We start from the raw sequence: 15,240 nt of genomic DNA on the forward strand, positions 1-15,240 counted from the left end.
CAAAAATCTGTTTTGCTGGTAATACTATGCAATTCCATTTTGCTGGACATGATTCAAAAGAAAATAAAGGTCATATTTCTAATAAAAATGGTTATTAGCTGTAGTAGAGGAAACACCTGGAGCATGCCTGATTGGTCATCTCTAATCTTTAAAACCTAATGAGGCCCCAACAGTAATTTCGTAGAAAATGTCCTTGTTGTTAAACACCCTATGTCTACTTCAAAAGATCTGAAAGCTTCAAACAGTCTTTTAAGAAAATATTTTCAAATGCCAGTGTCCCTTAATTTATTAAATTGGTCTTTGCTCAGCAGAGAAACAAAGTAATGAGACTATCAAAGAGTACAAGTGTACTGTCATTGTTGAATATGGGAGCTGTACCTGCATATTAGCTTTCTGGCCCTGTGTACGGTTTATGATCACCTTGATCTGAAATACAGACAATTATTTTGTGAAAAAATCATACTCAAGCAACTTTACCTTGAAGGTCTACAAGCCACAAGGCTCATCCCCACCTATGGGTAAATGGTAGCCTACAAAAGACAAATCCATCCTTCCTCACTATGGGAAGTACACAGCTGAGATTCACACCAGGACAGCCTGGTTTCTTGGCTTGCACAATACCACCACAGCTATCATCCACTCACTTTGGCAATGGTTTGCCTCATGTCTTCAGAGAAATATAGGAACAAATCAAGATCAAACAATCAATCTATTTCGGTCTTCATTAAATGCCTGCAGATGACATCCATTAACACTCCAGCATACCAGGATGCATTGACATGGTTCATTTGAAACTGTAATGCCAAACCCCCAGGTAATTATTTTGTTTGATGAACCAGAAACACAGAGAAGGGAGAGAAACACTTCAAAATGAAAACAAGCACCCAAGACTCCAAAAGCCCAAGGCTGAAAAACCCATATGATTTCCTTAACTAATCCTAAAAAAAATATATTTGACAAGTTTATCTTCCAGTCCTAAGAATTTGTAATAGATGTATTTCAGATACAGGCTTTTTCATTCTTAAAATACATCTGTGAGGAATAAAAGGAAGTGGAATTTACTTATTCCATTTATGCAATTTTTATATGGATTATGAATACATTTGTGAGGTGAAATTTATATGGAGTAAATTTTGTTACTTGTGCAGACTGTGAATTTACACTAGCAGAACTGCTACATTCCCTTTTGGAGAGGAGAGTTGAAAGTCAAAATGAACTTGAATTAGAAGAATAGCCCGAACTAAACAGAAGGCAATCGACTTACAACTGCAAAGGAGCACTTGTTGGTGGGGATAATCAACTGCGCAAACTTATCTTCTCTCAGGAGGAAAAAAGAAAAAAAAAAAAAAGATATGGGGTTATCAACAACCCAACATGAAGACCTGAAGCTGAGTCAGCAATGACTTGCTGCTGTGAGAAAAAGCATCATCTGACTGAGATGTATCAAAATGATAGGTTGAGCAAAGCATATGACATCCTGTTAAAAAAAAACCAAACCAACAACAAACACAAACCAACAAAAACCCCAAACAAAGAAGACAGCTGGCAAAGTATTTTCCAACCAGACATAGGGGACATACCTGAGACATGGCTGTTACCTTGGCCTGGGGTGTCCTGAGTGGGCTTTGACCTGCACCACACCAGAACATGGGTGTTCTAACAGGAACGAACCCATAAGGATAATCATCTCATTTTAATATGCAGATCAGCTTAACTGGTAAAAATAACACAAGATCTGTTGTTCTTGTGCTATTTCCTACCCAGTGACAGTAGGGAAATTAAAAAAAAAAGCTCATACACTCTGATACACAGATGCTTTGGCCAGATTTTCTACTGAGGTAAATTCATGCCAGTAAAGGAGCTGATGTACTGCTTTCCAATTACTCAACACTGAAAATATTTTAGAAACTTCAGGATTTATAACAAAATATCGAGGCAGTACTGGTCAAACTTCAATTGGAACACTGTGTCCTCTTCTGAGAGTCACTTCTCATGAAAAATAGGCCCAAATATGACAAGTCCAGAGGAGAATGTTAAAAGTCATCAGAGGTATATAAACTATGTGTGATGATGAAAAGAACTGATTTTACTCAGGCTAGAGAAGGGGAGAGACATGATAACAGACTTTGGACCTATAGGAGATATATCACAAAATAAGTTCTTAGGAACTGTCAAGAGATAATAGGTTTAAAGAGCGGTGAGAAAGTCAGGCAATTTAAAAGATATATAACGGAAATTATAGATAATACTGCCTGGGGAAAATGTGGAACTCTTTGTTGGAGGTTTTCAGGAACAAGTTATTTTGTTAATGTTTCCTAAAGTAGTATGCACTAGGTAATTTATTAAGATTTCTTAAATTCCTGTTTTCCAGAAATACCTGTATGGATACAAAGCAGCAAGTGCCAGTTGTTCTCTCTGTTCCTAACTCAGCAGAAGCCATACTGCCTAGGTTTGGGGCCCTCCAGAACACCATCCAGACAGCCAGAGCCGTGCCTAATCCCAGCACAAAGATGGAGGAGTTCCTCCCTGCTAGTGGAACGTCAGCAGTGCCTGTAGGAGACAGGGCCAGCAAAGCCAGCCATTATGCAGAGGGACTGAACCCAGGAGACCACAGCTGTAAAAAGAACATCTGCATTTCTGAAATTGCCTTGTTCTTGTATCAGATTGCAAACCAGAGTGTAAGAGATTTCCCTACACTGCTAAGACAAGCTGCCAGAAACAGAACTAAATTCCAGGACTCACAGTAAATCAGCATGGTGTGGTTTGAATAATGAAGCTGAATTAAAAGGTGAATAATCTTGCCTATATATCACATCACATCACATATCGTATCATGTCATATCTAATTAGAAGCCCCTGAACTGTCTCCAAGTGCCTGAGGTTTGTTTTCTTTTCAAACATTCTTAGCATTAGCACAACCTTTGTGAAGTTTCTTCTTCTCCCTGTTAGTATCATCTTTTAGGATTTTGCTGATAGCAGGCTTTGAAACTGCACAAGGAGTAATATCTATGATACTCCTTAAAGTTTATCTGCTACTGTGATCAACTAGAATTAATCCAGCCTTAAAATGCTTCCATAAGGCAAGTATAAATACCTTACAGGTATAAAAGCTGAATGCGTGCACACTGGTAATTGATCAACATGAACATAAATTCTGATTGGGTCCAAAAGATACACCAGGCTAGCTATTCAGACAAAAAAAAAAAAACAACTGAAGAATTAGAGAGAACTAAAGGATGGGGTGATATTCTTGTGGACAAGACTTGGTTTGGCTCCCCCTTCACTTGGCACCAGAGACAGGATAAGGAGGGAAATGAAGAAAATAGATTTAAGTCCGGGCAGCCAAACCAATTGGCCATGGAAACAGACAGAAGACTCCAAAAGGACAACCCAGTGGGCTGGTATCCAGGAAAGCCTGGAAGATGAATGGAAGGCTGCAAAGGTTCAAACCTGACTCTGGAACAACTCAAAAGGCTCAAATGTTTAGATGGGAAAGTGTGAAAAAGGTCAAAGAGGCATAGTGAAGGATGGGAGGTAATTGCTGCCCAGAGAGACAGGGCCACTATGGACAGAATAATTCCCTGTTCTTCTCCTGCAAAAGGATGGACATCATAGTAGTAAATGAGTCCAGCTAATATACGATTACATTCCAGAAAGCTCCCTTGCTTCAAACCTAAAATAGCTACATCATGAGAAGATTTAGGCCAGGACAGATGTAATCCTTGTAGCATGTTCCAGCTACTATGCCACTTCTTCCTAGCCCCAGTAAATAAAACTGCCATCGTCCTTCTCAAAGGAACTTTATCCAGCAGAACTCTGTCCGATAGGACTCCTCATTTGTTATTTATTTCTCTAGCTGTCAGAAAGCATGTGTGGTAAGGCTCAAAGAATTTTATTCAGTACATTTTACACACAGGGAGAGCAGTCATATACTTTAAGTACGTAACTAGGTGTTTTGAGTCACTTCCTCAGTGATGGCCATTTATCTCCACTGACTATATATATCTCTATATATAAGGCTATAAAGGGTCCCAGCTTTGGTGCTTTCATTTGCATGTAAGCTAGACGCCAGGGCACAGGGTGTGTGTAAAGGTTTGATTACTCCACAAGGGGTGGACTGGCACAAAAATGCTACTTTGGATTGTACCAGCCATATTATGTTCAACTATCACTGCTTTTCTTAGACAAAACTTTGCATTATGAACACCAAAATTAATGTTTGGCACAAATATGTGAATTTGAAAGCAGTCAAAATGTTTGGCCTTTTTGTTTTCTATTCATATGTTCCATATAATAATTTAAATCCATGATTTCAACACAGGAACTTATTCTTAATTTACAGTTACTGTCAACCTAACTGCATTCAGTGTTAATTAGAAAAAATACTTCTTCTCACATAAGCGTCTGTTGTGGTTTTACATGGCAAGGTTCTGGTGGAGAAATGAAGGGCTGCAGTGGTGGCTTCTGCAAGAAGCAGCCAGCAGCTTTTTGCAGGTCCGACAGAGTAAACACCAGCCGACTCAGGGACAGAGTCAGTGTTGAGCAAGGCTGAGCCAGTCAATGACAACTATAGCACATTTGTGAATCACATTTAGGAGAAAAAAACCACAAGCAGCTGCTATTTTACCATCAGAGAAGGGAGTGAAAAGATGTAAGACACTGTGCCAGTGAAGGACAGGGGGACGAGGTGCCCCAGGTGCTGGAAAGAAAGATTCGCCCGCAGCCCATGGAGAAACCCATGGTGGAGCGGGTATTCCCCCTGCAGCCCATGCAAGAGGATGGGGACCAGAGACCTCACCTGCAGTCTCTGGAGAGGCCCCACGCTGGAGCAGGTGGAGACATACAGAAGATGTGGTAACCCACGCTGGAGCAAGCCCCTGCCAGCACTTGAGAGAAAGATGAGAGAGAGAGAGACAGAGAAAGGGAGAGAGAGAGATCAGTGCCGGAGCAGGTTTGCAGGGCCAGGGTGGAGGTGGTGTTCCCAGGCTGGAGCAGTCTGGGTCTGAGAGACGTTCTATGATTCTATGACTGCACCCATAGAATTGACCAACGCTGGTGCAGCTGATGAAGAGCTGAATCCCTGAGGGAAAGGACTCACATTGGAGAAGTTTGTCGAGGACTGCCTCCCATGGGTGGGACACCATGGTACAGCAGGAGAAGAGTGTGAGGAATGCCTCCTCATGCCTCAGCTAAGAAGGAAACCAACTCATGAGGAACTGACCAAAACCCCATTTCCCTGCCACAGTCGGGGAGGTGGGGTGGGGAAGAAGGGAGTGAAATCATGACTAAAGTCAAGTCTGCTAGGAAGGGAGGGGTGGAGAGAGGTGTTTTAAGATCTGGTCATATTTCTCATTATCCAACTCTTGTTTCACTGTGTGTGCTGTGCAATATATTAGATTGTTGAGTCTGTTTTGCCCAGGATGCTAATTGTGGAATGATCTCTCCCTGGCCTTATCTTGACTCCTGAGCCTCTCAATGTATGTTTTCTCCCCTGTCCAGGTGAAAAGGGGAGTGAGAGAGCGACTTTGGTGGGTGTCTGGCCTGAAGCTGGAGTCAAACCACCCACGACAGCATCACTACTATTGTGTCTATACTTTCCTAAAGCGCACAGACGCCACAATTAACACAAACCAGCAAACAGCTTTTTCCTAGTTAAAAGGGAAGGAAGAGGAATTCCTCGCCATTTTTCCTCTTAGGTAATGGCTGCTGTCACCCTACGGGTAGGGTGTCAAAACACATGAACCCAGGCAAATGATCCCAAGGTCAGAAAGTAAAATCTGTCATCTGACTGCTTACATTTATTTTTCTTCTGAATCTGTTTTTGAACCTAAATCCATTTATTATCAAGATAATTCATTTTTAAAGGAGCAGAAATACCCCCAAGCCTTCCCAAAAACTTAACTGTGACATAAAATCATTTCACACAGAAATGAGTTATTCCAATTTTTTTTTTTCTTTTAAGATGTTTCAGGTTGTGGCTTGTTTATTAAGAAAAACAAAGCAAAATAGCTCAAAATCTTAAATTTGCCTTACCTAAGCTGACTCATGGTGTCTAATGGTAGCAAAATACGTTTTTGTTACTGAAGTGAGCACGTATGACTCAGTTACACAGAGAAAGCGTGTTGAATAATAAAGTGTTGTCGTGACATGACTTTTTTTCAGATTCAGCACAGAAAAGCTACATCTACACAAATAATACCATTAAATCAGCTTACTAGCAAAGACTACGTCCAGTTAAAAAGTGCAGTGTAGGAGATAACAGATAGAATTCAGACTATTAAACTCCAGTGCACTTCAAGGTCACATTTAGTAGCAGCAGGCAGAGTATCAAAAGGATGCTGAATAAAACCACTTGGCTCCTAGCAACAACACAGAGGAGACCCTTGGGGTTAGCAGGGAAGACATTAACAGGCTACATGAGCTACATTTCCCCAGTGGAAAATAGCCAATGCTTGGCATGGTAGAAATATTATGTACTATATAGAAAGCTCTGAGCTCAGAGCAAGCATAGCATTTGTACTGAAAATGTCTATGAAAACATTTGACTCTTTCAAATGAAGGTTAAAAGCTGGCTGCTACTGGGCTCCAGTCTGCGATCAACTCAAACCTAGCAAGTTTTGCCAGTCAAAAACCTCATCATAACCAGTTAAAGCAGCCCCAAAACTTCAAGCTGATAAAAGGAACATGAAAACAGAAGCCAGTAACAATGGAAACCCAACATACAAACTATGTCATTGTCTCAGGTGGCAAAAGAATACAAAACATTGAAATCAATAGAGGACATTAAAACTCTTGAGACATGTTACATGTAGTTTCACCATGGGACGCACATTGCTGCCGAAGTTTATAAAATTAAATCTGTCACAGAGTGAAGACTCAACAGGGCTATAACAGTGCCAAACAGCAGAACTCTTAAACATCACAGAAGACCACATTATTTACAGTATATATACCTCGTATTAACAAAGATGGCTAAATATTCCTCAGTTTATAACAGGAGCTCATTCTGTGGAAAGTGGTAAGAAATGATTGTTGCTTTTGCCCAAAGCTGTTTTAGTCAAGCCTCAATGATTAAAACATCTTTTATATGCATATTTAAAATTTACGCATTTGAGTTACTCGATTTCTTTCTGAACTCTCCATATTGCCTCACAGCCTACCAATTTCCATTTACAGAGTCAAACTGAGGTCACTGAAATCTACTGGCTTTTAAGTAAGAAAATTAATTAATTGGGCAGCTATTATAAAATGACTACTGATAGAGAGAAAGCAAACACATTCTACAAAGGAATGCTCATGTGGGCAGGATCCTTGTTTACCTTGTGCTAGTTATATTAATCTAATTAATTAAGGCTGGTGAAATTACCTCATTCATTCTTATGCGTGCATTATATAACTAAAAGGCACTCAATTCAGGATAGAAAATCAGATTATGAGTCAATACAAAACAAGGCAAAAAATTCTGGGGAAACAGGAAATCTCAAAGGTTTACAGCAAAACTGGTGAGCAAGTGCTAGCTCCTCACACTGCAAGAAACTGCATTAGTCTGGACCTGAACCCTAATAAAAGCAGCATAAAGTGTCATGCACTGAAGAGTTACTCATACATGTCAAAATACTAAATATTAACAGTTAAAACTTTTAATGGAAATTACTAGGTTCTACAACAAATTACAAACTTTTCATATAAAAAACCACACCAAATACTAAAACAGAAGAAAAAAAATTAGCTTAGTTTTCATGCACACATCTCAGTTAAACTCCTCACAGGACTGATAATTTACCATCAGAGGTTTTGCAAATTTATTTCCAACTGTGTTCCTTTAACTTACCACACACTTTGTCTAAATTGGACAATGAAAAAAAGTAATTTCCACTAGCTAGTTAGTTATATTTGCCAGATTGTTTGTCTTACAAGCAGCGGATGTAAACTATCAAACAATATTCTCAAATGTTAACAGGAAGTGATGCAAGAAAAAAAATATCACAGTCGTTACTACATCTTGCTACTTCCTCCATGTTATTGGTTTTTAATCTTTATTGTTTGCATGAAGTTTTCTTTCCATCTCTTCCCTCTAAGTACTCCTTTGTATGGTGCATTAGTAATTAAGATGACATGAGCATACACCATCAAGCAGTTCAGTACCTGGATCTAATTTTCTACAGAACAGAGGAGAGCGCAGAGACAGAAAAAAAAACAAGAAAAGGAAGTCCTTACATTTAATTATTTATTCTCTCACATATATATGTGAGTGTGTCTGTATGGACAATGTCATCCTAAGTGAAAGACATTGCAAGAACATGGAAAAAGATAGCCCGACATCTTTGGCAGCAGTCCCACTCATTGTCCTGAAAGAAGTCAGCAGAAATAAATAATTACATACTGCACGAGTGATGAAGGCCAGAGAGGAGGGAGGAGAGGGATCTTGAAAATTTTCAGGGAAAATGAGACTATGGCAAACAGAAATTTCTAGGAGAAAACTTTCACACAGACTATTTTCTCCCAGACTGAATGCTGAAATAATTTCTAGCGTTTAAAAATATCTTATGAACACTATCCAGAGCACCTTCTGTAGTTAATATGTGCTTGAAATGAGTCACAGATGAATACAAGTTGGAAGAGAAGCTATCTAGTTCAACCCTTTCCCCCAAGACATACTCAACTACATTATGTCATTCCTGACATATTTGTCTTGTCTGTTCTTAATGACTGCCAATGATGAAGCTCAGCAATTTCCCAAAGCCAGCTATTCCAGTGTTTCACAATCCTTTAGCACTGAAATTTTTTCCCCATTATCTAGCCTAAAGTTTTTTCTCTGCTCAAGAACACCCCTTATTCTTTGTACCATCCACCATGACAGAAGAAATAAACATTACGCCCTTTCTCTTTGCATAGCTCTTAAAATACCCAAGACTTACCATGTCCCTTCTCATTTTTCTCTTCTTCAGACTACACAACTGCATTTCTTCTGATCTCTTCTCCAAGGTTATCTTTCTGAGATCTCTGATCACCCTTAATCTGGACACTCTCCAGTTTTGCACATCACTTTTGGAGAACGATGCCCAAGTTTGGGCACAAGTGCTTCAGCTGTAGAGCAGAGGGGCTGTTTCACCTATATACTAGGCTCCCCTGTTTATACAAACTGGTATGATGTTTGCCTTTTCTGTAACTGTGTGACATTGTTGACTTTATATTCAGTGCATGATTCACTATAATTCCAGCTCCGCTTCTAAAGAAATGCTAAGCAGTTGCTCACTATCCTCTGCTGTAAAGTTAATCCTGCATCAGCACAGTATCTTCTATCACAATCACAGCTGATGCTAATTCTGCCTTTTTTTTCCCAGATTATTTGTCTAACTTGTTGAGATGATTTTCAGTATCACTACACTCGCTTAATGCTGGCAGTCCCTCCTATTTTAGTGGCATATTTAATCAGAACATTTTATTTCAACATCCAGGTTCTTAAGGGAAACACCGATCAGAATTTAACTTAGGACCGATGACTGCCAAGTCCCTTTACTTCAGAGCAGATCAAGTATCAGGCCATCTCTCGATACTTAAAGCTGATATTCTGCAGCCCCTCATATTTTAACTACGAAATAGGGAATATGTATGATGGAGTGTTACATACATTTCCAGTATTTATTCTCTAGTATAATAAATTTCTGCTGAACATGTGTTATAACATCAGATTTCTCTCTGCACAACTAGATTCCTCATATCAAGCTCACAAGTGCATGTAGGGATGTAGACTGTGAGCGTGGAGTCCTCCCCCCTCTCCATCACAAGTGACCCTGAAGTTGTTTGGAGGAGGGGTGGTGGGAGCAGGCTGCTAGAGGGACTAGCTTCCTCAGTGGGCTGCTGCCAGCTTATATCTCAACAGCACAGGAAGCAGATGCTCTGATGGGATGGCAGCAACATGCTGTGGCCATGGGCCTGCATGGCACCCATCTCCTTTGAAATTCACCCTCTGCAAGGTGGGTTACAAGCACATGGCCTAGAGTCCTTTACCTCCTCCCATAAGTGGTTCCCATACCAGTTGAGCACTGATGGTTTGCTCAGGGCAGAGAAACACCCAAGATTCCACCAAGTCTCTGAGACCCATCACCATTGTATCAGATCCTTCTCAGAGCAACCAAAGTTGCTGAAACTGCAGTTTGGACCATTACATATCCAGGAGGCAGGGGGGAAAAAAAAGTCTGAACCCCCACAATATGATATTTCTGTTTGCTTGCAAGTCAACTGCACTGCTTTCAATTCAAAGTACTTGAATAACCTCTTATCTATTCCTGTTTGTCAAAATAATTCTTAGTTTGCTAGACATTGTTATTTTTAATGGTGAACTATGCATTGCTACACAGGGATGCCTACAAGAGAATACATACTAGCCAGCTACAGATATTTACAGATGTGTAATAGCTTTGTAATCAGGTAACAGAGACAATTAGTTACAAATATCACTTTGATTAAGCTTACTAATTATCCAATCTATTTCTGTCTGCTTTGGACGAGCAAGTTCTGAATATTTCATTTTATCCCATGGCGAAAAGGGATTTATTTCCCCAGACCTTGAACATTTCTTACATCTGCCATCTCCACTTTCCATCCATCGTGGAAAGCTCATTCTTGAGATGAGCATCAGGCTTCCGTGATTGAAAAGCACTCACAGTAAAAGGGAGTTTAACTTCCTTAGTGATCTCTAGCCCTAGCATGCATCAGTTTCAAAAGAGACCCTACACTTGGGAGGTTCAGGGATCTTCCTGTGGCCTAAAGGAATCCCAGTGCATGTAGTGATGCCAAGGTTACAAGTCAGTACGAAACTGAGAAACTAGAAGAGGAAATAGTTGTCCGCTGCCTACATAATGCCAAAAAAATACTGGTATATTATGCCTAGGTTCCTTCTTATCAGATAGTTTTATTTATGAGATTCCTGGGCTAAATTAAGTATTGCTCCAGCAACTACAACTACACTGCATAATGCCCTAGACAGAATTGGGTCAGCCTGCTGGCTCACGCTTTTCTTCTCTGTTCCCAAGATTCAGCTCAGCTGCAACCCCCTCCCTACACCCATAAATAAAGCCCCCTCCAAAAAAAAAAAAGCTGTGCTAGCCAGCCCTGCTCTGAGCGGGGAAGGGGAAGGGGAAGGGGAAGGGGAAGGGGAAGGGGAAGGGGAAGGGGAAGGGGAAGGGGAAGGGGAAGGGGAAGGGGAAGGGGAAGGGGAAGGGGAAGGGGAAGGGTCAAGCAAAGGACATGAGAAAGCAAACAGAGCTAATTCTACCTCTTAACATGTAGATTCTGACCTCCTTCCCCATGCTCCTTCGTTTGCTAGCACAGGTCAGCTACCAAAAAAAAGACTTTACTAGCCCAAGAAATAGAGAGACTGTCTGGAGACCTATGAAGAATTCAGAACATTCAGAGTCTCTTTGCCTGAAGTTTAACTTCTACTTGGCAATGTGAGTCAATGCTTCCTAGTGAGCCTGGCTTACACAAGTCTCTCTGTTTTTCATAGATCAATCAGGTAATGGCTGGAACATGTTACGCATGGTACGGGTACGGCACAGAGCACCCTGGTGATCCTTCAGTGAATCCTTCAGTAGCTTTTATCCTTGAACTAGCACATTTTGGAACTCAAGAAATAACAGCACTAAAATGCCAGGACTGGCATTTTAGTTAAGGTACCTCTACTAAGAAAGCATGAAAAATAGTTATCACTAGCATTTAGCTTCAGCTGGAATGGATGATAGCATCCCTTGAATCTGCCTTGTTAATACTCTACCCAAGTCTACCAGCCCCTCACCATTCCCTCCCTTATTTCCCAGTCATGCCAGGCAGCTGTTTCTCACTGCTGCTCCCTTTCCTGAAGTAGGACATGAAAAAGTGTTCTTAGGGCTTTAGACCAGCGCACTAAAAAAATAAAAACAAAGCATTTGCAAATTTCTTCTTTTCCTCTAAAAGGTTCCAAACCCAAAGCAGACAGATTTGCAGAACCATGTCCACCTTAGGAGCCAATGAAAAGAGCAGGGTTCCTCAGAACCCTACTTACTCTTAGGATATATTTACACACAAACTGCTCCATGTTTAACAAGGGATTAAAATACTTAAACCAAGTTTCTGTCATCCCTTACTTTACTTTTATTGGTTTTTTGCATTTAGACAACCAGTCTCCAAGAGCCAAAGCAGCACCCTGGATGCCCTGAAAACCCATCGTCCCATTCCTCCAGCTGCTGCATGAGTCATTGTTGCACAGCATGACATTCCCTTTGTAAACCACTGTCCCCAGAAAGCTGGCTGGCTACATGCTGCTGGCACTGGTCCTTGCTTCCAACTGCTACATGGCTTTAAAGACAACCCAGATGCATTAAACGCTATCCTGATACACATTTCCCTTCTAAGTTGTTCCTTCAGCTGCCACAGGGCAACTATGTTGTTGTGAATGAGTGAGTAGGTGTCTCAAGGTAACTCCTCTTCTAATACACCCTCCCCATGAAGAAAAAAGAAAAGAAAAACCCCACCCAAACACGCAGGTGGGGAAGTCTCATTCTAGATAACCTGTCAGCTCTCCACACAAATCTCCCTGGTCCAGCAAGCAGTACGGGAACTAGGCTGGGCCCAGGAATTACCTCCAGTTCTACCATACGGAGATGCAAGACACCAGGCCAGTTGCCTGTTTAAATAAAACATGTGTTTCTTTTACCAGCAATATTAACATTGCCTTATTCCTGTTTATACTTTAGGAAAGGAGAAAATAAACTAAGCAACTTTTTTCCTCTCATTTTGTTTTGCTCTCTTAAGAGTTCTCTGTTCCTGTCAAAGTGAGTTAAGCTAAACAGAAATGAGGTGGTTTTGTTCCAGAATGGAACATGGAGTTATTTGGGAGCCGCTCCTCCAGTTGAAATGCATCCCCCGTCCCCCTGCTCCCCTCAATCCTTATGAACCTTGACATGTAGGAAGGTCTTTAGGTTGGGCAACAGGTTATTTACTTAAGAGAGCACAATAAACCACAATTTACCAGAGATGGCAAAGTACATGATACCAAACCCACTTATTTCACCATTTTGACAAGGCACCTCTTCTAGTGGCTTAAGAAAAAAGTTTCTAATCACTTGCAAAGCAGCAACTGCATGATGGCAAGAGTGATTCTGCACCTCAGAGGATCCTGAGAGAGGGTCTGGATTCCTTGCACCCATCCCCACGTGACACACCAGGCAATCATCTCCCAAATACAATATAACACTCAGAGAGAACTCATGTTAAGTCAAGGTTCAGTGAGACCCATGATTGAACATGCCAGCTGCAATGAAGGTGCAGGAGAAAACTAATGCCTTCAGTTCTCGACATGGGCTCCTCCTGTAAAGTGACTCTGAAATCACACAGAAAAGCTAAGCATATTGCTTCCCAGTGACAATGGCATTACTTGACAACTAGCACGTATGTTAGTACCGCGGGAAAATGTAAATGTACTATAGGACTCCGCGGAGGTAGCTCACAGGGCTCAATCCTTATTGGCTCATAAGCCTGAGCTTTTATTTCACTATTCCAAACACATTCGAAAGTCCATTTATGTTCAAAGTTTTTGCAGGGAATCAGAAAGGCACCTTCCTGCCTACAGGATAAACCAGAGGCGTACCCTGCCAGGTTCAACCCCGGCTCTTCTCAACAGGGACAGCATTAAGGTTGGTGAGATGAATGATGAAGTAGTAGTAAACTTACTTTCCAGTGATAAATTGGCTTCTGGATGGTGTGCACATAGGCTGAACATAATAGTTCTCCAGTTTAACCCCTTCAGCAGCTAGCTTGTCCAGAGTGGGTGTCCTGATTTCCGATCCGTGGTACCCTACGTCTCTGAATCCCTGATCATCAGCCAGTATGAAGATTATGTGAGGCTGCGAGCTGGGGGTGACGGCCTCCTGCTCCTCTCCCGGATCGGCCCTTGTCGCCTCCATCTCTCCGGGGCCGAGTCCGAGGCTGTCCCAGGACAGGTATCCGTAGGTGAGGAGGCTAAGCACCGAGAGGCCGGCCAGCACACCCACGGCCAGCATCTTCCCCTTGCAGAGGCGACGAGCCCAGCTACACCCACCGCGGGCCATGCGCCTCGGCTGAGCAAGAGCGAGACGGGAGAGACAAAGAATAATAAAAAGAAAACAAACAAAGAACAACAGCAACAAAAAATCCCCAACAAAGCCAACTGCTCTCGGAGGCAGGGGCAGGCACTGTCAGTGGTCCGGCTGGGCGGGGGAGCGCAGAGGAGCTCGTCGCAGCCACCGCCAACTTCAACAGCTTCAGCAGCTGCTGCGGGAGAGGCGGCGGAGGCCGCCCTGCCCGGTGCTGGCGCTAGAGCCGGTCCTGGTGCCGGTGCCGGCCGCGTGAGCCGGGCCTCGCCGGGGATCACAGCATCCTCGGCCCGCCTCCGGCCCCGCGCCGGGGCGCCGCTGCCTGCCCATCCCGGGGCCGGTGCCCATGGCGGGGAGAGTCAGGGCGCCCCGGCGCAGCGCCGCCGCAGCCAACGAGAAGGGTCGGGACGGGACGGGACAGACCGCACCGCCTCCCCCACGCCCCTCCGCACACACCGGCCGCTCGGCGCCCTCCGCCAGCCCCCTCCGGCGCTGCTGGGCCGCTCCCTCTCCGCCCCTCTTCTCCCCCCCCGCCGCCCGCCTTCCCCCGGCAGCTCCCGGCGCATGGGCGGGCGGCCCCAGCGGGGGAGCAGGGGGACCCCGGGAGGCAGCCGGAGCCCTGCTCCCCCCCAGCCCACCCCCTCTGCAAACCCATCTCCTGCCTGCGCCCTGCCTGCGCTGTACCCCCAGTCAGCCCTTTCAGCAACTTCTTTCTTCCCTCCTCTCCTGCCCTCTTCTCCTCTCTCCCCGCGCTCCACACCGCCTCCCATTCCTCGCCCGCCCCCGCCCGGGCAGCAGCCCCACCTCGTCCGCTGCTGCTTCCTTCGGCCCCGGGACAACGCCTGCTCTCATCTCCCCCCGCCGCTGAGGGCAGCCCTTTCCGCCGGAGAGTCCCGCGCCTCCTTCCCAAAGCTAAAGGTGGTCGTTTCGCCTTCTTCCACCGCCGAAATACCGATTGTTTGAAGTGTTTCTGACATCGCCACAAACATCTGGAAGATATGAATGTACCGGATTTGTTTTCAGCCACAAACCAGCCCCAAATGTCAAACCCCCCAATTCTGGTAAGGCTGTGGCAAATGCGAGGAATGTGCCTTGAAATTTGGGTTAAAGTACAAATGTGCTGCAGCTG

The 15,240-nt window shown here is 43.4% G+C and overlaps 1 protein-coding gene across 1 annotated transcript in view; it reads right to left on the reverse strand.

The window, feature by feature from the left end:
- ARSJ (arylsulfatase family member J) overlaps positions 1-14,087 on the reverse strand; it is a gene marked incomplete at both ends in the record, with an annotated part of 36,860 nt that extends 22,773 nt beyond the window's left edge. The window contains one exon of the mRNA XM_084263893.1: positions 13,711-14,087. Within this exon, the coding sequence (XP_084120019.1) occupies positions 13,711-14,087 (377 nt within the window). The remainder of the gene's footprint in view (positions 1-13,710) is intronic.
- Between the last annotated feature and the right edge of the window lie 1,153 nt (positions 14,088-15,240).

The sequence above is a fragment of the Gallinula chloropus genome, assembly GCF_964237585.1.
Source record: "Gallinula chloropus genome assembly, chromosome: 4".
Taxonomy (NCBI): Eukaryota; Metazoa; Chordata; class Aves; order Gruiformes; family Rallidae; genus Gallinula; species Gallinula chloropus.